The sequence below is a fragment of the Triturus cristatus genome, chromosome 10 (assembly GCF_964204655.1).
Source record: "Triturus cristatus chromosome 10, aTriCri1.1, whole genome shotgun sequence".
Taxonomy (NCBI): domain Eukaryota; kingdom Metazoa; phylum Chordata; class Amphibia; order Caudata; family Salamandridae; genus Triturus; species Triturus cristatus.
In genome coordinates this window covers 351,500,199-351,526,330 of record NC_140593.1, presented here as the reverse complement: position 1 = coordinate 351,526,330, position 26,132 = coordinate 351,500,199, and the positions used below count along the sequence as shown (strand labels likewise).

General features: G+C 46.1%; 1 protein-coding gene across 2 annotated transcripts in view; it reads right to left on the bottom strand.

Annotated features, from left to right (window-relative positions):
• The window catches only part of ULK4 (unc-51 like kinase 4), a 1,725,799-nt gene that overhangs the window by 454,610 nt on the left and 1,245,057 nt on the right, over positions 1–26,132 (bottom strand). For both annotated transcript variants that reach the window (XM_085631567.1, XM_085631566.1), the window contains one exon: positions 23,326–23,492. In XM_085631567.1, the coding sequence (XP_085487693.1) occupies positions 23,326–23,492 (167 nt within the window). The remainder of the gene's footprint in view (positions 1–23,325; positions 23,493–26,132) is intronic.

The window sequence follows — 26,132 nt, the reverse complement described above, 5'->3', positions numbered from 1 at the left end:
CACCAACCAGCTACCCCCTGAATTCCCTTGCTGGGAACTGAAGTGCCTGCTGTTGTGCTGGGCCTTCTGAGAGACTGCGTGTCGCTGGGAGCTGGAAGTGCGACGCAACAACGAGAAGCATGTCGCCGCCACAGCCGCTGGCATCGCATCACCGAGGAAGTGAGCCGCCGCTGCCATCATCGCATTGCCGAAGCGCATCGCCGGAGAAGCGGGACGCTGCCACAGAGGTCATCGTCGCATCACCGTAGAAGCGCGTCGCAGGGCCTGTCGCGGCTCCAAAGATCATCGAGCCGCCGCACGGCCGTCGGGCGTGTCGCATCACACCAACGTTCTCGCATTGCAACCAAGACGCCATTTTGTCACATCGCACCGAAAAAGAGTATCGCATCGAGGTGCAAGCGTGTCGCATCGCACCAGAGAGCAGTAAGAAATCGAGGCATCAACTCCCCACACAGTAAGGAAGCACGAGCATCAACTCCCCTGCGCAGCAGTAAGTAACCGACGCATCTACTCCCCTGCGTGTAAGGAACCGACGCATCACCTTCCCTGCAACCCTTTTGTTTTATTTGCGCTACGCATCTAAGGTACATTGAGAGTAAAGTGTCGCATTTACAACTTGAGAGAACTGAGCTATTTTATAACATTTAAGAGACTATTTTTGAGTAGAGTATTGTGGATTTTTGTCGTCTGGTCTTGTGTTAAGTCTATACAAAAATACTTATTTTTATAATACAACCTGTGTGGTGTCCATATGTAGTGTGGTCACTGTATTACTGTATGTGTTCACAAATGCTTTACACACTGCCTCTGAGATAAGCCTGCCTGCTCGTGCCAAGCTACCAAGGGAGTGAGCAGGGGCTATTTTAGGAGTGTAGCCCCTTACCCTGACTAGACGCAAGGGTCCCTATTTGCCACCTATGCCAACTAGAGACCCCCAAATCTAACAGTTGCGAAAAGAGATGTTGCTCAGAAATGGAGACGTGACATGCCTCCATCGTTCAAACACTGGGAGGAAGGGATGACATGATGCAAAATGAATTAAAAGGAGGTTTAATAAGGGCAGAGGTTGTGAGAAAAGTACAAGAAGATATGGGGAACCTGGGACGCGAGAGAGCTGGAGGAATAGAGAGCGGTTCAATAGGTTGCACACCAATGGGGGCAATCTAATGGGGGATGGAGGGATAGACCTAGTACATGACAAGATTTCATGTCAAGTAGGGAGGTTCTTGATACGCAGGAGGAAGTGGGGTAGGATTAGGGTGATGATTCAGAAATGCATTGCTTGGAATATGATCTGCCGATGTGACGTCCCTGCATTTACTCTATGCTGTATTTGAAACAATAAAACCTATTAAAAAAAGAATGACGTGGTAATTAGGATGTGCCCTGTAACACGAGTTACTGAGCGCATTGAAATTATGAGTTAAATTGGACCAACGCTGCTTACTGTTATCCTACTTGAACATTGCACCTGCAGCTAGCAGGCTAAGTTTCTAGGCTACACATTGGGGAAAACATACAGATATTGACATTGTAAGACTGATTTGCAGCATATTAACTTTCAAAAACTCACAATTCTCGTTATGCTCCCTTCCGGAATTATATGGACCCCTGTTAATCTGAGGAAGGGTAATAATGGGGACTTCTGTGGGTCACACATAATGAAGGCATTAGCATTCATCATTAGAATAAGCCACATTAGCTTTGCTTCATGTTAGCGTACCCCTCATTACTTCAATGCCCATCTTCCCTTCTACTTTGATTTGCTGGTATTTATTTATTTTCAGTGGCTTTCATTTTCCCAAACCATTGGGTAGTGGCATCACTTACGTTTGACACACTCTCACAAAGCATCAAAAGATGTGGCGTCACATGACTTATCTCATCACAGGGAATTACGCATAATGAATTCGTGAACTCAATGAGAACAAAGGACGCGCCACAACATGATCTTAGCTAACAGTGGCATCAATCGAAGTAACAGCTTCAAAAAGAAAAAAGACTAAATTAAGCCTTAAGTGAATGAGTTGAACATGCATTCTCTTTATAGCCCGGAAAGGTCCTGCTCGACGTCACTTTGAGTGTCTGGGATGTTTCAAAAACTAATTTCAAAGTCCTGATACTTATGAACAAAAGGAAATCTGTTGTCTGAATGACATCTTCCAAAGTGTCCTCAAATTGACACTAAGAATATGGCAGTACAAGGGGAGCAAGCAGGTGCTAGTCTCTCTTCCCTAAACAAATTAAAAGGCATGCACGTGAGGGCTAAGGATGTTATATATCAAGTCCTCGGTCAACCAGGTTAGAGGGCTTGGGATATAGGATCTATGCTGACTCCCTCGAGCTTCCACACCCTCACGAGCAAATAATAGCTCACACTTTCAGAATTCAGCAGCTCATCAGGACTACACTTCACTGAGTAAATGGCACTCCATGTTATCTGATATGATACGCCACCTCTTTATTGTAGAGCCTATTGAAATAATGTTTATGCTATGTTAACTTTGTTTGTATATAGCACTATGACGCTCAGTGGTGTAACAAAATGATGAGAGCCCCCACCAGAATGTGATAAGGGGACCCCTAGTCTCCAATATCTCACAATATTCATAAGCTGTGGGCCTTAAGAGGCCCCCTTTAAGGGTTGGGGCCCTTCTGAAGCCCCCCCACCCAGTTCCGCATGGGCTGCAGAGTGTTGCGTTATGCTACTGACGCCACTCGGGCTGCAAGATAGAGGTTTGCTTTCCTGTGTCGCTGTTTCAAAGGCCAAATAATCAATCCCAGACAGTCCTCGTGAGTTTTATCAGATCCAGCAGCTTCATCCAAGGTGATAAAGGTCTAAACTTTCCATTCACTTTTAAAGCATAAGCAAATAAAGGAAGACACTTAGATAACATATTTTACAGCTGCAATCATTCTGTGGCGAGCTTGAATCATTTTCTCTAAAGTAGCCTCATCCCTGAAGGCCTTTATTGCTGTGTTTTATTTACAGTGATCGAACATAAGTATATTTTGTGAGCTAACTTGCTCCCGGCAGGGTTTTTTATCCCTCTCCAAAGAGCGTGTCGTAGACACAGTATTGGGGTTTGCGTTGAAGGTGGGAGTCTTTACCAGGTTCTGGACTACAAACCCTGTTTAACAAATTGGTGTTTTTTGGAATCGAAGATCATGCAAAATCGCAATCCAAATGCTATGGATACAACGCTCTAGACCAGGTTCTTCTAGACCTTCTAAGCTTTATGGGTTCTAGTTACAATATTGCCTGTCTGTCCGCGATTTTCCTGGGTTTTTAAGTGAGTTACTCATTAAAATAATATGTCGGCACTTTGTCGGTGAGCTTGTACTCAGCAAATGCCGATGTACATTTGACCACCAACTATGAAGAAAGACAAATTATCTGATTAGATTAAAAGCTTATAAAGCGCCTGGTTACTCCAATGGAGTGTCACTGCGCTAGGAATTCTTCCTCTCTAAAGTGGGCCCCTCCGAAAATAAAGGTATTCTTAGCAGCAGTCTCCCTGGGATGACCGAAAGAACCAGGATTTGAGTTTCCGGCGGAACAGCACTTCTGAGGGCTGCATCCTAAGATCCAGCGGCAGCTGGTTCCAAGCTTTAGCTGCCAAGCAGCCAAAGGATGCACCCTCTAAGCGTGCCCTTTGAATTGTTGGCCCTGTCTGCTTTGAGTGCCCGCAGACCTAAGATTCCGAATAGGTCTATACGGGGTGAGAAGGCGCCGGAGATATCTAGGTCCTTTAATGTTCAGAATCCTATGGCAAGAGCAGAAATGAAATAACTAGAACTCGTTGTCAGTTCTTTCGATCACAGGCTTCTTCACTGTGGCACACGACTTAAACCTTAATAATTGTACAGAGGTCCACTGACAAAATGGTAGTCTAACTGTATTGTGCACTCGCAAATATGTGATTAAATAAATAATCTTGAGAATGAATGTAAAAACTGTTACTTTTTGTTACAAAATGAGAATACAATGAAGGTCAGATCCTCCAGCTGTCAATCCTAGAAAATGTTACAGAGATGCAGAAGTAGTTGATCTTGGGTTTACAAATACATATACAAAGGATGGCCGTGGAAAACGGAAGTATTTATTTTTCGTTGCACTGGAACGAGTCGAGTGAGAGTGCTTTATTGCATCATTAGGGAGGGATCTCTGGTTTGCTCTTGGGAGCCAGTTTTGCTGGTTGTCGGCGAACCATAGAGGCGACAGAGGTCCTGTAGCACACTTCGGAGAAAGGAGTCATTCCCCTTTGACATCTACAAAAGATGCTCTGTTGAAACTGGTCTGTATAATTTCTAAGGCTGTTGAAACAGGTATCTTCTCTGTTAAGGTTTCAAGAATCCTTGCAGCTGGCTGAACTTTAACCACTAAAGTACAGAGTTGAATTAAAAGAGGATAGCTATTTAAATCAAACTGAAGAGCTGATCGTTTTGATATGATTTCAGGCTTTAGGGGAGACACTATGCCAAGAGAGTCTTTTGCCAGTAACTTTTGTAAGAAAGCGATGGTTGCATTGCCAAAAATGCCAAACCATTGCTTTTAAAAAATGTTGACATATGAGTGACTTGCTGCTGGTGTAACAGGAGGTATGAAATAGCATTGTGCAGTAAATACAGCTGTATCAACTGTGGTATAGAGGAGCAGGTGGGAAAATCATGGTCATATATTTGCTGCAATTCTGTCATTTTTAGGGAAGCGGGATATTGTCAAATCCTAAGAAGAAGTTATGTTAATGTGTCATCAAAAGATAATATGGATCTGAAATAGGATTTCACCACTTAAAACAGAAAAGATCATTTGGGCACTTGGGTCACGGCCCAGCCAGCACAATTAGAGTCTAATATGGCTTCCTTCAGGAAAACATTTCTAAGAACTCAAATATTCGGGTAAAATATTCTAAAGCCACTTTGTGCATATTTGAAATGTAATCAGGGACGTTTTTTAGATTCTCCTTGAAAAATGTGGGTCTTTAGATTATCTGACGCTAGCACCCACTGTGAAATGGAGGAGTACTGCCAGTGCAAAGGTAGTTTTATTAAATTACAAAGTTTAGGTAGTGTAAGTTCCGGCATATGCAAGGATGGACAAGTCTAGAAAGAAGCACACTAATAAATGAACAAATACATCAGAAAATTATCCCAGCTTGAAAAACGTGGTGACAACAGGTACAATCTACATGTCTTTTCACACTGCGAAGGAAGAAATTGTAGCAAAAAAAAGCTGATCCAGGCGGTGACGTGATTTATTAAATACAACTTGAATCTAGATGTATTACCTTCCTTATACATATATACCTTCCATGTACATATGCATTTATATATGTATTCCTTTACTCCAAATTCAGCATCTCCAATGGACTACCCTTTATCTCACCCTGTATCTCTCTCAATATATTCTTTACCTCCACTCTCCGACTCATCCCAAACCTCATTCTACTACTCTCTCCAATGCACTACCCTATTTCTCACCTTATACCTCTCTCAATATATCCTCTACCTCCGCTCTCTGACTCATCCCAAACCCCATTCTTCTACTATGAGCCCCAAAATAACCCTTTCTGGACAGTTCCCTCTCCTACCATTTCTTGCACCATCTCAACTCTCTTTTACTATTGAGATCTCTCAAACAAACACTTCCCTCTCTACCTCTCCTTTACTCATCCCAAACCCCCTCGTACTGCTATGATCTCCAATTAAACACTTACGAGAGCCTTCCCTCTTCTATCCCTCCACTATCCTTTTCAATCCAACTAACAGACTCAAATGTCCACAGCTCAAATTAATTTAATATTTCCCTATACTAATTCACCACTAATCCTGTTTTTGGGTTCTTGAGTAGCATGCTACTCTCCAAAAAAGCCATTTGATGCCTCATCAGGGGTAACAAGCGCTATATAAATGCAAACCCTTCCCTCTTCTATCCTTCCACTATCCTTTATCAATCCAATTAACAGGCTCACAAGTGCACCACTCAAAATAATTTCATATTTCCCTATACTAATTCACCACTACTCCTTTTTGGGTTCCGGAGTAACACGCTACTCGCCAAAAAGTGCTTCAACACCTCATCAGGGATAGCAAGCGCTGTATGCATTTAAACCCGAGGGGGCGTGGCAAGCAGCCTAAGATGGCGGTCGCATAAGCGATGAGATCCCGGGCCCAGGGCAATTATCCTGTAAATATCCCCTTGCAATCCAGGGAGGAGCCACCACCGGAGCACTGCCACCCGGGTGCTCACCGACTGCGAATTTGGCCCACGGTGGAGGGACGGAGAATAGAAAAAGCAAAGAATGGTGGATCCCGCACGAAGAGCTGAGGCCTAGACTATCCCTATTCCGGGCAGTGGCACCCAACTGCACCTAGCCCTGAAGAGAAAGAGAGGTGTTGCCCAAGTGATAGCGGAGCCGGCTGGGACGTGCCTGATAGCGCTGGGCGCATGAACGGAGGAGCTGCAGCTGCAGTGGTATTGATGCTTGGGCTCGTCAACCCGCCGAGTGGCGTAATCGTCTGAGTCCTGGAGACAGGCTTAGGGTCGTGGGACCAGGCTGGAGGCCCACAGCCTTTAAGAAACGATTGACTCCCGGCGACGCTGCAGCCGTACGGCTGAAACCAGTGTGGAGGTGTTTGTGATTGCTGGACGGGACCGGGCACCTGAGGCCCGATGGAGGCTGCACATACCACAGTGAGCAAAGCGACCTCGACGGCAGCTCCCGCCCCCGGAGTGAAGTAGCGACCGAGATCAATCTGCCGCTGTTGCTCCCCCCCGGTTGGCCCGAGAGACTGCCGGGGCACACGTGAGCGGCCTGCGGCAGGTGGGCAGCGTAGGGGACTGCACATCCCCACCTGACACATGCCCCCCCTGTATAGCCATTTTGTGAACTGTGCGTGATACATAGAATTCGGACATATTCAGCGATTGCTGCATTGATGCCCGATATTTGAGTGAATGTGCACCCAAGGGTCTGTGATCTGAATAAGACATACTGCAGAACGAGTAGAGGCACCAGTACATGTCATACCAAGTTTTCTCTAAAATGATGTGTACAAACTTTGTCACATACTTTAAGGTGCACAACTCATGCCCCTAAGGTGCAGCAATTAAAGTAAACATTTTTTTGAATAATTCTTCATTCTGATTCATTACGATTTATCTAATTTTTTTAAATGCACAAATAATGATCCACAAAGATAGCAACAATGAAAACAATTGATCTTTGACATTTCTTATGTCACATATAATGATCCTGTTACAATCTTCACATTGCATTGAATTACAATCAGAAGATCATCATAAAGTCTCCAATGCAGTGTTCCCAATGCATTTCGGGAAATCCGTTCGTCAGGGGAACTCTACAAATAACAAATAATACCTGTTCAAACATACTGTAAAACAAGAAGTTAATGAACATGATAGGCTATTAAATCACCGCCAAATTGACACGATTGGTGCATGCTGTTGCTCAAAGGTATTTGTGCCCTTAATGTGCTGCGTTATGGAAGGTATGTCATGGCTACCGCTATCAAAACATGCTCCCAAAAGATTCACCACGCTTGCCATGCTTCACCTTGTTGGGCCAAAGTATGACTGTTACAAATAAACAATCCCCAACATGCCACCACTCACATGTTATCCCGCATGTGAAAAAATGCATGCCAATGTGCTCAAAACACCTTTAAAACAGATTTCCAATCCTACCGGTCATCACGTAGCCTCACAATTTCGGCAATGTAAACTTCCCTGTGAATAAACAGTAGTGTCCATCAGCGCCAACTCTAAGACTAAGATGCTTCTATGTGAGACAAATAAGGGACACTTACTCAAGAGGCAGTAGACAAAAGTGCGTTACTGATTAATCAAGGAATATTAGGAGAAGCAGCTTTCTAAATAGATTGGCACGAATCTCAAATTAGTGATATGGTGTAAGCATTCCTCCGTTACTATCCCTTCAATGGACTGCTACCGCACATAACTCGCTCTCGCCCATGTGATTCAAACAGTATACGCGACTTCTAGCTTGTTTAAATCTGACGTACTTACATCAAGACCAGCGTGCCGCAGTACAAAATAGACAAGGAAATAAGACCTAGCCGATAACGCCCGATGACAGAGTCCTGCTCTGTGTGAATAAAGTTATCCCAACCAAAGTGATGCAAAAAATCGAATCCTTGGTCTGATCACAGAAAAACCAATACTTGTGTGCTTAAATGTGTGAATCGTATGTTGTTTATATTCAAAATGGTGAAACGAGTGTTAAATTGTGCTTAATTGTGCCCTTTTGTACTTAAATAATTTTGATCAACAGTATAAATCACCATATGCCCACTTAGTACTGATATGTGTGGAGCAGCAACATTAGGAAATACAACATGATTATATCTATGTTTGCGTGCGTAACTCAACCATGCTGCCTGTGGCAGAAATAGTCTATGTTCCAGTCTATGATGTTTGCAAAATAACATCGGTCATCACTACACGCAAAATCATATCTATAACATAATTACAAAGATATCGTCTTAGTTCAAAGAAAGCAAACCATTTCTATTTTATCTTTTAACCCGTGTGGTATCAAAGTGTTCAAACATTTTATCCAGATCATTTTTCTCTGCGCTAGCTTGGTGTCTCTATGTGGTAATGGGAGTATCTTGTCTAAAATTGTGAACCTTAGTTGCAGTATGGTGTGTTTTCTCCAACCAGTGTACAGCTAGACATGAATTTTTATTTGCTGTCCAATCATGCTTTTGTGTTCTGTGATGCGTATTTGATTCTCCTTGATGTTCAACCCACGTACACCAATCCGCATGGGCAGTTTATTGCATAGACCACCATATCAGTGTTACAGTCGGATGTGTGTGCTAATTTAATCTTCTTACCCGTGTGAGGATGAGTTAACATATTCCCCACGATCACATTTCCACAGTGACTACAATTTAAGCATTTCCTAATGCCTATCATTTGAACCCCATGCTTGGGTGTTGAACTTTTTTTCAACAATTCCTTATGATTTTTAGAGCGCGAGTGTGCAGGCTATGCTGGGTTCTGTATAAGCGCCTAACTCTGATCACAAGGCTTTCCTGTCCCGTCTGTCGGTTGCCCTGGTGGACTGGGCACAATATCCCTGGCTAATAGGCGGGGATTTTAATGCGGTCCTTGACGTAGAACTAGACCCCCCGCTCTCTGGTACAGAAATAACATACCAGGCAAGGTCTAACACCAGTGGGTAACAGAGTGGAATCTAGAAGATGTGTGACGAGCCAAAAACAATGGCAGGCAAGAATATTCCTTTTACTCTCATCCCCACGGCCTCTATTCTTGCTTGGACAGATTTCTGAGCACACACGCTTTGCTCACAGCTATGACGTACACCACCTACTTGGGCCAAAATATCTCAGACCACAACCCACTTGAACTTGCATTACACTGGGGCTGTACACCTTCCCCGATTCTGACGTGGGGTTTGCAACCCCAGCTTTTAGAAGATTCAATATTTAGAAACACATTAGCTACTACAATCACCTCCTACTTTTCTGAAAACGCAGACACAGCCACTATGTGGCCGATAGAATGGGAGGCCTTCAAGTTAGTGATTCGTGGAGTCTCGATGAGTGCAGTAGTGGTCTCCCGGGACATTACTGAGTTAGAATCAGAGTTGCATTCCTTGGTGATAGCTGCCCAGAATGACGCACTGAAGGAAGGGAAGCTCCGAGATGCTAGGGTGAGATATGCAGAATTATTAGAGTCCCTGTGACTAATTGACCTAAACGCATACACCCAGCAGACGCTTGCAGACCCGGACAGATCTGGCACATTACTGGCTCGCATGAGAAGCCCACAGCTTTCCCCCACACACATACTATCTGTAGTCAACCCTAATTATGGGCTAGTGTCTACACAAATTGATGTCAATACAGCGTTTTATGATTATTACTCGGAACTATACACTGTTCCAACGTTCCCTCTTAGGAGTCAATAGGCGACTTTCTAGCAGCGGTACCCCTTCCCATGCTCTCTGATAATACTGTTAAAGACCTGGCATCCCCTATCACAAAAGCAGAGATTCGTGGAGCCATTAAGAAACTAGCTTGAACAAAGTACTGGGTTCGGATGGGCCTCCCATGAAATTTTACACTACGTTTGCGTCACACCTAGTGCCAAAGTTGTTGCAACTATATGTAACATCCCTAGCAGAGCGAGCCTTACCTCTCACGGTCAGAGAAGCAATAGTGACCTTGTTATTAAAATCCGATAAACCGCCCATTGAACTCTCCTCCTATAGGCCTTTATCAATCTAAATACAGAGTACAAGATCCTTAGTAAAATACTGGCCTCCCGTCTTCTTCCTTGCTCCCCGAGCTGATACATTCAGATCAAAGTGGCTTTATACCACGTTGAAACACTTCCTTAAATATACGCTGCCTCTTTGGCTTAATTGACTCAGCCCAAGACCAATTCCCATACACCGGCTGTCCGTCATTAGATATTTGGCAAGCTTTTGACACCCTCGGCTGGGACTACATGCTCACAACATTGAGACAGTACGGGATCCCTCCTGAATATTTCCGCTGGGTGGAGTTGCTCTACACAATGCCCACCGCCAGAGCGAAAACAGGTCAAAACATCTCCCCATCTTACCAGATATTTCGAGGGACACGCAGAGGCTGTCCCCTATCCCCACTTTTGTTTGTACTGGCAATAGGGCCCCTTGCCCAATATCTCCGTCAAGCGATGAGAACATTCGGAATACCGGTGGGCCCGGTTACTCACTAGGTGTCCTTGTACACTGATGATATGTTATTGTATCTCAGAGATCTACGTCAGGACATGCGTACACTGGCCACCCTGCTTGCCCAATTTGGCTCCATCTCAGGACTACTATTAAATGCCTCCAAATCATGTGCATACTCCTTCTACAATTCCTACAATTTGCCTGCTTTACAATTTGGCATGATGCAACCTAGGGTAGAGCCGGTCACTTTTAGATACTTAGGCATCCAGATTTATAGAGACGCACCGGATGCACTAGAAGCGAACCTAGTTCACCCAATTAACTCCTTAAAATCACATGTGGCCTTCTGGCTTAAAATGGCATTATCCACGGCAGGACGAGTTGCAGTGGCCAAGATGGTAATGTTGCCGAGATTATTATATCACTTTGTCAATTTTCCAATAGTGGTCACTGCCTGGGTATTTAAACTCTTGAACTCGTTATTGATAGGCCTGATATGGGGAAATGGTCGATGTCGGATTAGCCTCTCTAAACTACAATTACCAGCGACCAAGGGCGGTATGGGAGCCCCGGACTTTAAAGAGTAGTGTATAGTTGAGCAGCTTCAGTAGGTGGCATGCTGGCTAGCTGGTCACAATTTGTTTGAAATCGGATATACAACCACACAACTGCGTCTAGGAACACTTCAAGCTCTACTCTGTTCAGATTCAGCAAAATTACGAGCAGGCCCCTTACTGCTTCAGACCGCTATACACTACTGGAAGACAGCCCTAAAGTACACTAGCACACCCGCCCCATACACCCCGAATATTCTGCTTTGTGGACTACCAACACTGCAGGGGATTTTAACGGCCGACAGAATGGACCCCTGGCAGAATGGCGGGATTCACGGCGGTATGATCCCTGTTCGCAGATGGAACCCTTATACCCCGCCTGGAGTTCATGCATACCCATGGAGCACCCAATGCATTGTTCTTAATCCATGCTAATATATTACACTATCTCCAGCAACACTGGGTAGTGGAGAACAGATAGCCCCCCACATTAGAACTATTTAGTGCACTTCACACAATAGGACACAAGAGCCATTTAGTAAGATGGCTGCATAGAGGCTTGAGGGAACATCTCTCAATCCCGCTAGTCCCTTTAAAGCAGAAATGTGAAACTGAAATAGCGAGAGTCCTGACTGACAAAGAATGGGCTGCTATTCTTGAACACCCAAAACAGGTCTCTCATAATAACCGGTTCAAGTTCATACTTCTCTAAATCTTACACAGAGCATATTTAAAGCCATGCAGGGTGCATGCAATGTACCCTTCTGCCACTGCAGGCTGCCCCCGCTGTCACACGCCTGACGCCGACTTGATTCATATGCTCTGGTCACGCCCCTCTGGTGGGTGTTTGGAGAGAAGTTACGGAAGGCCTATCACACTTATCGGAGAATCCCTCCTGGCTGTCAATTGAATCCTGTATCCTGGGACTGTCTCCACTCCCCCGAACAACTAGAGTACTGCGCCGCTTTACCAACGTCTCCCTATTATTAGAGAAAAGGATGCCAACACAACATTAGAAATCCCGTAAAGCACTTAGAGGAGGGGCTTGGGGAGAGGAAGTTATACGCTGGGCCACTGCAGAAGGCGAGGACCTGAAACGAGAGGAGTGCAGAGGGCTTTGTAAGAAGCCTATCTCAATGGAGTGGGCTCACCTGCTGGAGCAATTCCAGACATATACCTCCGACAACTAGAGAGCTCACGGAACAATGACTCTTCTCATCTGACTGCCATGCTTTAGGGAGCATACCACCATACTGTCAATATAGGGCGCCCCCGCATCTAACATGTACACTCTACACCTACCAGTCACTCAAGCTAGTTTAGGGTGGGAGGGAGGGAGGGACTATTTGCTCCTGTTGGTTGTGAATGTACTTTTTTCTCTTTTATATGCATCCAATATGAAAGAGCATCTGCAGATAGATAAAGGCCAGCTGTTGTACTTTTGTCAACCAAATTAGTTTCATATATTCCTATACTAATTCACCAGAAATGCTTTTTGGGATCCAGAGTAGCCTGCTTCTCGCCGAAAAGTGCTTTGACACTTCGTCATGGGTAGTAAGCACTATGTAAATCCAATTACTATTACAACAAAGTCCAGACCTGCCAGTTCTGAGGAAGAGTACCAGTAAGGGCAGCAGTTCTCACCTCAAAGCCCCTCGAAGAACAAAAATCATTGCCTCTTGATTTCAGATGTATATCCGATCAATGTAATTGTTTTAATACTTGTTTAATGCAACATACCACAACAATGGCAGCTTCAACATATCTGTGAAAGACATACAATGAATAAATGATAACATTTAAATTGAACTCCACATAAAAGGAGAACCGTTAGCTAAACATTATGAAAGTAAGTATGTTTTTGATTTGCATTAATTATAAGGTGGAAACATATTGTCACTAACTGCGAGTGCTATGCCTTTAAAATCCTTTACACCAAACTGGAGGTGCCTTCGATCTTCTATACCATCTCATCCTGAGGGCGCTATTGAAGAGTGGTGGAAAGAGCCTTCCTGCCCTGATTTCAAGCAGTGGGGTGAAAAAATGTCACAGCACTCGATATTGAGCTGGAAGAAATCCCTAGCAATAGCAGGGAAACAAGAACGGAGTAAAAAGTCACTTAGTTCCTTGAAGAAGCCATTGCAACCACAGGGATAAATGGTAAGTTTATGTAGTTAGATCAGCATATTGCTGAACGGGGACGGAAGCGGACAACTGAGATACAAGCTTATAAATGTATTCATATGTTGAACACTGCATAGGATATTTAACAGTAACCACTATTCAAAAATTACTTTTTTGATTATATTGAGTCATATTCCTTTTTTGGAACTCTGGAGCAAGCCAAGACGTTTTACCAAAAAACTATAACATACATATAGTGGGCTTTGGGTTAGCCTCATTCAGCGCTTAGCTTCTTTACATAGGGTCTTTATCCAATAGCAATCACAACCTGAATCAGCCTACAGGAGTACTTTAATCTCACAGTCTTGTAATTGTCTAATTGGGAGCATTGGGATGAAAGAGGAACCATGTCACATCTGAACAGTACATTTACATCACATTTTTTGTCTCATTCAATCAGTTGCGTCAGATGCGAACATAGCATTTTTTTCTTACAGCATTTATGTTTCACAAGTTTTTGACAGCACTCAAAGGTTCATCTCTGCATCTCACACTCAGATTGATTCTAAACATGAAGACCATCTTGGAAAGGTGTTGTGCATGGTGTGGGAAGAATTTACCATTTGGCCGTCACATTTAGAATCGATGTGGTAGCCATTTTTGAGCGGTATTGTACAGTGTTTAATTATTTTACTGTCACAAAGATGGTTTCCACATTTAAAATCCACATTGTGGGCATCTTGTTTTTAAATGTTGTGTTATGTTACTGTAATTTGTAAAGCGCATGGCTGCCCCATAGGAATTCTCAGCGCTAACAAAATAGATCAAGGCACATTGGCAAAATTAGAATACCCAGGTCTTTAACTGCTTGCGAATCCTCTCAAAAGAAATAAAGTGCCATATTGATAGGTCTCGACTAGACATTGCATGCGTTGTCTCAAAGAGACTGTTGTATTCGGTATGTGGGCTTCAGTCTTCCCACAGGCTTCCCATTTGCAGGCTCCATCGTCGCTATCATATTCTTTCTCCTCATTTGTCCATGGTATACATGTGTTATGCCTCTTTCTGTGTTTAGCCCTCCCCAAGAACATGGATCAATTACTACTATCCATCCGGGGGGCGTGGTCAACCGCCGTGCAAAATGGCAGCAACTTAGAGTGGCTCCGTCCGAGCGTGCCCGTTCTACAGAAATATCCGCGCAAATATCCGAAGTGAGTGAAATCCACTCAACTCACCAGTGACCGGAGGCCACCCGGAGTATTTTCACCAAAAGAACGGGCGAAATTAGCCGTGTGGAGACAGAGAATGGAGCGCCGGGCTAGGCAGCTACTCCATCTGCGTATCCTGAGAGGTGGAGATGGGGCACTCGCATTCCCTGCGTGGCCGTCGGAAACGGCAAAGACGAAGTGAAGTCCCAGGGCTGCGCCCCCGTGGGCGAGTGACCTCCGGGGAGCCGAAGTGTGCAGCGGACCGGTGGGGACCCCCTATTCAACATCGGTAGAGAGCAGCGGCTGTCTGGGGCGAGAAGAGCGGTACGCCTGCTGCGGCGTGGACATCCTGGTGCCCGGCCGTGCCCCGAGTCAGTAGGTGACGGTCGAGCATAACTGTACAGTGTGCTGTGCCCCAAGCCCACTGAGCAGATGTCTCTGCTCTGGGCCTAGCCGAAAGCCATCAAGCATATAGAGCGTTGAAGTGGCTCCTGCTGGCACCTGCAAGCAAGTTCTTGGCGGCCATACAAAGCGGACACACCAGACACCCATTGCGGCTCATCTGGGGACCAGCGGGCAATATTACTTGGCCATAGCTTCCACCGGTGAGCCTCGTAGCGTAGGCCGGCCACGCCACCCATTATGCGGCCCAGGAGGCGCGGCACGACCTTCTGGTGTCGGCCGCCTCCTGCTGAGGGGATCGTGGCCTTGATTGAGTGCAGTGGCTTATCTCCCGCCCTGCTGATTAACACATGCACAGTTACCCCCAACAACTGGATAGGGCTACCAGCTCAAGTGCCTACCAGCAAGCCCTTTGTCCTCCTGGATCATTGGGACGGAGACGGATTTGGAGACATTCCGGGGACCCTGGGAAAACAGAGGGGGCACCCCACTTACCGATACAAGGCGGCCTAAGGGATGCACAGCCAAAATCGTGAGTGAGCAATTGATATCCTATTGCCCGAGCTGGCATGGTCTGAAGGTGTCGCCCGCTTACCTGACAAACACAGCAGATAACTGGCAATTGGACTCCTTCATTGGTTACCTCCTACACTCGCGTGGTTACAAAATGGCCGGTGGGAGAACTAGTAAGGCCTCAACGCAAGCCAAGCTGGAAATGTTTGCCTGGAATAAGGGAGCGGGCCCTAGAGATAAGGATGCGGAAGACCTATCCAAACAGCAACAAGAGAGGGATGGGTCGTCAGAACTCACTCTCCAAGATGTAATGACGGCCATCACAACGGTGAGGACGTCACTTGAGACCAGAATTGACTCGCTCTCTGCCGAAGTCTCCCTCATACGTGCGGACATGCGCAACATGAACTCTAGAATTGAGGAAGTCGAATCTTCTACTAACTCTTTGGTTGAGGATACTGCCGCCCTGCAGAAGAAGGTGACTGAGCTACAGACCCGAAGCGACAGAATGGAAGACCTCCTTGATGAATACGAAGGGCACTCACGGCGCAACAACGTGAGAATTCTTGGGGTTCCGGAACGTGCCGAGGGGCAAGCGACGGACCTGTTTGTGGAGGATCTGGTCACAAAGCATCTGCAACCCGCGAGACTGTCAACATTTTTCGCGATTGAGCGGGCTAACAGGGTGCCCGGTGGCAGGCCCAGGCACGGAGCTCCCCCGCGACCTATAGTGGCAAGGGTCTTCAACTACCACGATAGAGACATTATATTGCAAACAGCTCGCACGGCACCACTAATAGAATTTGAAAACAGTACTGTGACTTTCTTGCCAGACTTCACGATCAGGGTCCAACGACCAAGGCGTAGCTTCCTCGATGTCAAAAGAGCCCTGCGCGAGAAGAATATCAAGTACGCCATGCTCTTCCCTGCCAAACTGCGAGTGGATACGGAGGGTAAGACATGGTTCTTCACTGCTCCCGAAAAGGCGTGGGACTGGCTCGACAGATGGCGTGTCGCAGGAAAGAAGAACCACCAGAACTCACAGGAGAGACAGGGGCAGAATCGAATGGAACAGCATGCGGGATCTTCACCAGGTGAAAATCTGACGACCAATGGCGAAATAAATAATTGGTCTGTATCCTTTTTTGAGATAAACCTTGGCCCACCAACACCTTTCTTTGGGGTACAATGGGTCTTAACCTCTAAGAGGGTCGTAAGCCTCCTGTAAGGCGGGAATCGATCGATCCTCACACTAGACATTCGCCACTGCAGCATGAATAAACGAACTTGGCTTCCGAACACTTGAACTAATGCTACAGTAACTCACGACAATTATGATGGAACGGAAGCGGGGTTGGCACTCAACCTACAAGTTTTAGGGGTAGGCGATAGGCACTCTGCAATGTTGGGGTGGCGGGAGGTTCCAATACCGCCATGCAGGGAGGGAGGGGGGAACAGTTAAAGTTTCTAGGGTGGGAGGGAATTCAGTCATTGAAGGAAAATGTTAAATTCATTTACGATTGCATTGGGGTACAGTTTTCTTCATATAGCGACGTCAAGGGGGGGGGGGAGGCTGCTTTAGCTAAATTTGTTCAAAGTTCTGACAAGGTCGATACAACAGGTTGTTATAATGCCACTGCAAGGCTGGTACTCACAGGTGTTACCTTCGTACTAGACACAATAGCTGAAATAGGAGCAGCTAGCCTAAAAAGTGATGCATCCGTCTGGACTCCCCTGAGGTACCAAATTAACACACTACACAACTATGGGGCTACCATTACCAATCGGATTTAAATTACTGTCCTGGAACGTCAAAGGGCAGGGGGATGAGTTGAAATGGGGTATAGTGCTTCAGTATATTAAGAGACATTCGCCTGACGTGATATTGCTTCAAGAAACACACTTGCTGGGTAATACATGACAGGCTCTTACAGGCTGGGGATTCAAACTGGGAGCACACTCTGCATTTGGTTCTGGATCTCGGGGGTGGGGCTACTGATCCGGAAACAATTTCCGATGACGTCTGATCGTATATGGATGGATAATCTGGGCAGTTTTGTGGCCGTCTCGGGGTGTTGGGAAGGGCAGACGTCAAACTTAGTCTCTGTGTACATTCCACCTGGCCTTCAAAGATCTGGGTGACCTCTTACTTTCCCTCCCTGAGGGGAGACTTATGATAGGGGGAGATTTCAACTCCATCGTTTCCGACAGGTTGGGTCTTTGGCCCCCTAGGGGCCTACCGCTAGCCCGCACACAGATTCATAACTTTTGGAAGCAATGGGACTCATTGACACCTGCAGGGTGCTCCATCCCACAGAGCAGCAATACACGTTTTATTCGGGTGCCCATCGCAGTATGTCAAGGATAGACTTTATTATAACACCGGCAGGCCAACTGGGATATGTCAGAGAGGTTAACCCCCTTGCAAAGGGTATACCGGACCATGTGCCCCTCTGGGCCCGGGTGGAGGTGGGGGAGCCACAAAGAGGGAGGACAGCCCCTATAAACCTCTGGTAATTTAAAATCCCTAAGATACATGACACGATTATAAGCGACACAGAACACTACTTTCTCGAAAATGAACACTCGGCTGCCTCGGCACAGGTGCTGTGGGAGGCCTATAAAGCAGTAATAAGAGGGGCGGCTGTCTCCCAGATCGCCGACACTAAGAGAGAGAAACAGAGGGAACTAGTGCGACTAGAAACTGAAATTTTGGGACTGGAAGGGAAACTTCACGATGCTACCTCTGAAGAGGCACAACACGCATTGAGACTTACAACCAAAGCTTACTTAACGGTGGCCACTGACAAGGCCAGGGCTCAACATAGGGCTACACTTAGTAAAGTCTGCAAAGTGGGCGACAAGGCTGGAAAGCTGCTTGCATGGCTTGATCGTAGAGAACAGGCTAATAGAGTAGTAGTGGAACTCACTATGGGGTTCGGTCATACAATCTTGGATCCGCAAGATATTGTGAAAGCTTTCGGAGATCACTACCGTGGTGTATATTTGTCACAGGCGGCATACACAGAAAAAGAAGCACTCTCTTTACTGCAAGACATTCCCTTGCCGAAACTCTCCGACAACAAACAACTAGACCTGGAAAAAGACCTAAAAAGCTCGGAGGTAGAAAAAGCCATCCAGGATCTGCGTGCTGGTAAGGCATCGGGCCTGAATGGCCTACCTGTTGAATTTTATAAGCTCGCCCCAAGTGAAATCGCACCACATCTGACCAACATGTTCTGTGAAAGCTGCGAGGCAGAGTCGCTCCCATTAGACCAGAGGTTGGCCACTATACTGGTCATCCACAAGAGTGGAAAACCCAAACATCTATGTTCCTCTTACAGACGGATTTCACTGTTCAACGCAGAAGCCAAGATACTGGCCAAAATACTTGCAACCCGTTTGTTAACTGTTATCACTAGGCTAGGACACCCTGACCAGTCTGGCTTTATGCCAGCCAGAAATACATCTCTTAAACCTGCGGAGACTACATGGGATGCTTGATTGGGCCAACACGATACGAGAAGATGCAATGGTGGTATCGCTTGATGCGGCCATGGCGTTTGACACGATTGAATGGCCATATATGTTTGCAGTATTGAGGAAGATAGGGTTCGGCGGGGCTTCCGGCGTTGGATACACCTCCTATATGCGAAACCGTTGTCTCAAATATTGGTCAATAACCGAATATCCCCAACATTCATGCTCGGAAGGGGCACCCGGCAGGGCTGCCCCCTCTCACCACTACTTTTCGCCCTTATGTTGGAACCCTTGGCGATGTAGATACAGAAGGACCTGATTATTAGAGGGCTAAGATGGGCTGAGGAATGGGAAGACCGCATTTCGTTATATGCCGATGATTTCTTACTATACCTGGCATCGCCGGCGGCCTCCCTGAACAGAGTACTGCACATTTTTATAGCCTTTGGGAAGTTTTCAGGTTATACGATTAACTGGTCCAAGTCTGTTCTCTATGTCCTCAGTGGTAAATCGCCAATTTTACCCAGGGGGTTCACTATTGCTGAAGTCACAACAGGATTTAAATACCTGGCGATCCACTTGTCCAAAGACCCGACTCTCTTTCACGACCGAAACCTCCTCCCCCCATTGCATAGACTCAGGAGTGATGTCTTGCATTGGAAGACGCTTCCACTGTCCCTGTTGGAACGTGCAGCCCTATTTAAAATGATGTCCCTTCCACGTTTCCTCTATACCTTGCAGAACACGTCACATCCAGTGAGACCAGAATATTTTAAATCTATCGACTGCACTCTGAGAGAACTCCTATGGGATGGGAAACCACCTCCGATATCGATTCAGAAGCTAACGAGAGGCTGGTATAATGGGGGGGATAGCCCTACTTGATATAAAAAGATATTACTGGGCGGCACATCTCACTGCAGTAAACCAATGTACGTACGGGCCGCAGGGTGATCAGGGATTTAATATGGACTGGTGGCTACTCCCCGGGGGAGGTTTTATGGGTCCACTATATGCTAACCCCTCTAAATTGAAACTGACGGGCCCACTGGACATGTGGTTCAGGTGTGGCGGACTGCCACCACGAGTTTGGGCTGGAAAGATATGGTTACACTGGCCACCCCACTTTGGCATGCTGCACAACTATGCAACCTACGATTCACTAAAGACTTTGACCGGTGGGACTTGACTGGCATCTCCACGGTCGGGGACCTATGGAGGGCGGGGGGGGGGGTAATTTCCTTTACCCAACTGAAGGCAGAATACCAACTAGTTGATACAGAACGATTCAGGTACCTACAGATTAGACATGCACTACAGGCGCCAATACCAAGGGGAGAGACTCCACCAGTAATCCCCGCTAGAGGACAGGATACAAGACGGGCACCTTCCCGAGAAGGCAATTTCACTAATCTACGAAAAGCTTGTTAACAACATGCCTGATCCCCTACTCCGACTTATAACCAAATGGGATAATGACGTACCGGGATTGGATGACGGCGAATGGCTTGAGGCTCTCGCCTCTCCTAGGGAAACAGCTATTTCTTCCTGGCTCAGGCTCGTACAGCTTAAAATACTTCACAGAATATACCTTTCAGGGCCGAAGCTTGTGAAGATGGGCTATAGGGCTGACGCAGGCTGCATAAAGAGTTACGTTCATACACATGCTCTGGAAATATAAAGCTATCCAGGAATATTGGACGGGGGTGACGAGTTGTATGGAAGAAGTAATGGGCGTCATGATTGACTGCAATATAAAGCTGTGCCTTTTAAATATTTGGGGTCCCACTGATTGTAACACCAAGGAGAAAATATGGGTGTCATTGGGGATGATGGTCGCTAAGCAAAATATTGCAAGGTTGAGGGGGGCACAAGAACAGCCGACCTTGAGACTTTGGGAAAACGATATGGATCATTGTATGTTCAACGAAAAGACAGTGTATGAATCAAGAGGCTGCCCCAACAAGTGGATACAAATATGGAACAAATGGAACTGTTATAGGGGAGAGATCTGTGAACCACCATTGGCTAGACAAAGGCACGAGTCAGAGTAGTGTGATCCCACTCGGATTGAAGGTGCAATGTTTTACACTTTTAGGTGATTTGTGTATTTGGGGGGAACAATGTTGATGGCTGTATCGCTGACAGGCATGCTTGTACATTGTTTATTTACCTGTGATACCTTGTTTTTAATAAAAAGAAATGTTAAAAAAATACTACTATCCATCTACTGTTACCATTTTATAAACGGTTTTAGGAACAACTTTTTTCTTTCTTTAAGAGCACTTCACATGAGTGCTAGCTCTGAGTTACGTTCCTGTAAACAGGGCTGTAAATCTTGTTCTTATCTCGTCACATTTGCTGTGCATTCAAAGACCAAGGTGAAATGTGAGACTCTAGTTTCCAAAGGCGCCTGTTTACTTTTCTTTCTCTGACTTCAAAGTGAGACGTAGAAGGTTACACTGAACACCCATTACCACACTTTGAATCCCCCATTGAAAGAAAGCCTTTCAGGCATGGCTGAATTGTACCTTGCTTGTGATAGGTTTATTTAGGACGACTTTACCCAGGACCACTGGTCTGCACTACCATAAACTTAAATATGACCTGCTTTTCAAAACTGAAGCTTTTGGATTGTAACCAAATACACACACAATTTTCTAAGGATTAAACGTTTAAACAGTCCTAGGTCAGTGACTTACTTCTAAATTTGCATAATACAAATTATTTTGTTCATCACTGTAGATGTGACAGACCACACAAAATATGCAACAAATATATGTATTTTGTGAATCTTTCATTGCTTGGCATAGACATCATTCCAAATAATCTTTTGTTATGTTTGGCTGGGAGTGGCCGAGTTTTGTTATTTATTAAGTTTCGCTTGAGGCGAGCTTCCCTGATGGCTTCTTTCTGTTTCTATTGCAAACTTGGCCCAATTGGCAGAGGCATGTGTTGCTCCTGTCTGTGTGTGCACCGGTCGCACACTTCCTGCTTGGGCTGTTTTCCCTTTCACAGTTGCTGCCGCCCACTGGGGCTCACAATGGTTTAGCTAGGCCTGTAATGGCGGGCTTCATGATGTGACGAAAAACCCATTGTTGGCACAGATGCTTCAGGCTGTTTCTTCCCTCAATAGGTAACCCAGGACAGACCTGATATGCTACTGGGTTTGGTTGGTCAGTTCACATAAGTCGAAAAAATATAAAACTGAGCTTGGGAGAGGGAGAATAATGCATACCATAAACTTACTTACACCTTTATATTCTGTGCTCTTGGCTAAAAGACATTAATACTGACAAAGCCAATAGCTGTCGGATCGCATAACCTATTAGCTTTGCCAATGCATGATTTTAAATCTGTTCACTAGGGCGTGAACGGCTAATTCTGTGTGCTCAGTCTGGGATGTGTGGGGAGGGTAACCCAAATGTGTTTCCCTGTCTCTGAATAACGTTGCCTCTCCATGACTGCTTCACTCCTTTCACATATTTAGACAACATGATGCATTTTCTATACATTTTTCTTTTGTAAAGGTAAAGCAGAGTATTGTTTTTTATGCATTTTGCGTTTGATATGCAGAAATGTTAGTTACCTATTGGCTTGGCCAAGCCAATGGGTGTGATTTTAATGTGCTAACGCAAATAAACACTGGGAGCACATATGGGTGCTACTTTCGGAGCCTCTTAGATATGTGCCCTGGTTTTTATTCCCCAAGCTTGCGTTACATGCGTTAGCACATTAAAGCTTAACAAAGTGGCTTAACTAACACCTGTTTTTGCTTCCACTGGTGTGACAGACATTAAAAGGTGGGCAAACAGAAAGCTTTGTGAAATATGACAAAAATGAAATACAATGAAGTGCAAACGTTGAAAAGTCTGCAGTATATATAAATTCAAGCTAAAAGATGCACGTTTGCACGTGGAAAGGTATGCAAGAAAGACGTGCATTGGTCTAAACTGAATTCCTTGAACGTGTTTGCATCCATCAATTGCTTTATTATTAATTCTGCACCTCTTGGAAACAACGTGTTTGCATCTATTAATTGCTTTATTATTAATTCTGCGCCTCTTGGAAACAACGTGTTTGCATCCATTAATTGCTTTATTGTTAATTCTGCACCTCTTGGAAACAACGTGCTTGCATTCATTAATTGATTACTAAGTCTGCACCTCTTGGAAACAATTAAATGCTTCAACTTAAAAGCGGCGCGCTCTGATAGGAAGGGGAGGGTTTGAAGCGTGATCGCACCAGTCCGTGGAAGAGGCGCCTGAGTGAGTGACACGCAGCCGCAGAAACCATGCCCCTTACCTGCAGGGTGAGCCGCACAACATTCGCCGTGTACTTCAACATGCAGTGCAAAATGTCCAGCAGCGAAACGAGCTGGGAGCTGGCAGTCTTCGTGCTGTCTTTATCGTCCCCTTCCAGATACAGGGCCGCCGTTTCTATGAGGGTGTTGCTGATATGATGGACCAAACCTATAAACATGCAATGCAATCCGTATGACTTTAATTGCTGTACAATTATTCGAAAAACACGTTTAACATAAGAAAATCGCACTTAGTGCGGGAGCGGCTGATGTCTAGAGCTTTCATAGCAATACAGGACTTTATTTTTAAATTATTAACAATGTAATGGCATCACGAATGACTGCGGTTCTAAAGTGTATGAAACAACGTCAGTTCGCAAAATAAAATACATTCGCCCTTCAATTAGTACAGGAAGGCCTTAAGGGACGACCATTTTAACCACTTTGAAAAGCAAAAGGCCATCTGTAATCCGTAATTTGGTCGCAAAAGCAGCACCAGCATATTGTACACAAAGAGAACAAATCTACACCCGAGCCCACAAGTTCGACATTAGGGATTGTTCGGCCGCACACTATTTCAAGATATTTGGGTTCAAAAAGGTCCCAGTGGTGCTGTATGGATGGTATTACAGGTTTCCTGTCGACAAAGGGCAAGCCGGACTAAAGACCAATATTATTTAATGGCCGAGTAACCCACCCCTGCCGGCGCCATAGCCCTAGCGCGAGGCCCATTTGGGAGCACGGAGGCCACACTACAGCCAGGTGCCTTGTTACATACACTGCATAAGGAATAGAAGAGTCGGTGCATAAAGCATCCATTTAGACCTGAGGTCTATGATCCAGGCAACAACTTCCAGATTGATGGTCTTTCCTGCCATTGCTGTGTGCACTGCAGGCAACTCCAACCTTTCACCGAGGTTCTGACAGAGCTCAAATGGGGAAACAGCAAATACCACGACCGCCGAACAACGCGCTGCCTTTGCAACAACGGCAGAACAACGAATGCGTCTGAACCAGGCATTCCATTTACAACGCAAGTTGTTGCAACGACATGCGGTTAATAAAGCAGATTAGGACTTTAAAGACCAACGCTTTCCCTGCTCTTGCGGGGACTGGAGTCAGAATAATAAATTATACTATTCCAAAGTCCAGCGGCCCCCTAAGGCAAATCGTTGTTGTAATGATGCTAGGTGCTCTGGCTGCTAGCTGCTATTCCCCAATAACTTGCTGGAGGCTCTGGTAGGTAGGTAGATGCCTTTATTCACATTTAAATCTATTTCCCGAGAGAGCGCCGGGCAACACGCTCCGAACGCCGTCTCTCGCAACACGCTACTCCCGCGCATGCGCAGTAGCGTCCAGTATGGCCGCTACGCACATCGCCGTCCTTACGTAGTGCACGCGTCAACTAGACCGCGACACTACATATCTCCCCCTTTTCATACCACACAACACAATATCCCCGACCATGTGGTCAGTCCATTTCATAGTCTCTAAACCTGGATGGTCTCACCACTGCTCTCCCCACCCGGGTGTGTCTTACCGGAGTGGAATGTCCTTCTCGGCCTCCCTCTGCGACCGGGCCTCCGTCGGTTCCTTTCGGAGTGCCCTGGCCCTCTCTCTCTTTTTTCTCACCATCTTCCCGGGTCGTTTCCCCCAGGGACCATCCGCCTGGTGTGTCTCTCTCTCTCTCCTGCTCTCCGCTCATGTTCTCTCCGCGCTCTCTTTCGGACGTATCTGTGTCCCTTGTCGGCCCTTCCGTCGGGGTTTCCCCCTCCGCGTCCTCTCGGGGCCATTGTATGATTTTGTTGCACTTGGCCATGCGATCATGTGACCACACGTTTCCGTCACTGAGCAACGCTGCCCGGTCGTACACTTCTTCTACTCTTAGGGGTGGGGAGTACTTGCTTTCTCCCTTCCGCTTCAGGACTGCCAGCTTCACTCTGACCCACTCCCCTTTTTCCAACGCCGTCTCCTTCACCCTCTTGTGGTGGTTGTAGTGTTCCGTATAGATGCGTTGTGCCTTCTCCAGGTTGTGTTGCACCACCGCCGGAGACCATTTGCTGGTGATGGTCTTCTCCTGCCACGCAACATTGTCTCTGGTGAAGGGTTGTCTTCCTCGTAAGATCTGGAAGGGACTGTACCCCGTACCGGTGGGGGTGATACGGTACGCTTTGCACTTCTTTCTCCCAGTCTTTGCCCCTCGTGATGGCCGCCTGTATGGAGCCCATAAGCACCCTGTTGAACCTTTCTACTTGTCCATTGCTGGTCGGGTGATATATCGAGGTGTGTCGAAGTAGTATGCCGTTCCTGTTTGCAAACGTGACCCACTTGTCGGAGGTGAACTGGGGGCCATTGTCGCTGATTATGATCCTGGGTATGCCTTCCCTGAGGAACACCGCCTTGAGGAAGCGCAGTATCTCATCCGTGTCCATGATCTCGTTGATGTGCACTTCTGGCCATTTCGAGTACTTGTCTACTAACGCACAGAGGTATTTGGGGATCCCCTGATCGTCTAGTATAGGCCCTAATATGTCCACTGCTACCTCTTCCCATGGGTTACTGGGGTTCGTGAACTTCCCTAAGGGTGGTCTCATTGGCTTCATTATCTTGTCCGCACCCTGGCACTGCACACAGTCTCTCACGTGCCTCTCTACGTGCATGTCCATTCCTGGCCACCAGTACGTTTGTTTAGTCCTGGCCTTTGTCTTCACGATTCCCAGGTGACCCTCATGTAGTATGGCTAGCAGGGCCGGTACTATGTTCTCCGGTGGTATCACTCTGTCGCCTCTGTAGACAAACACCCCGTCGT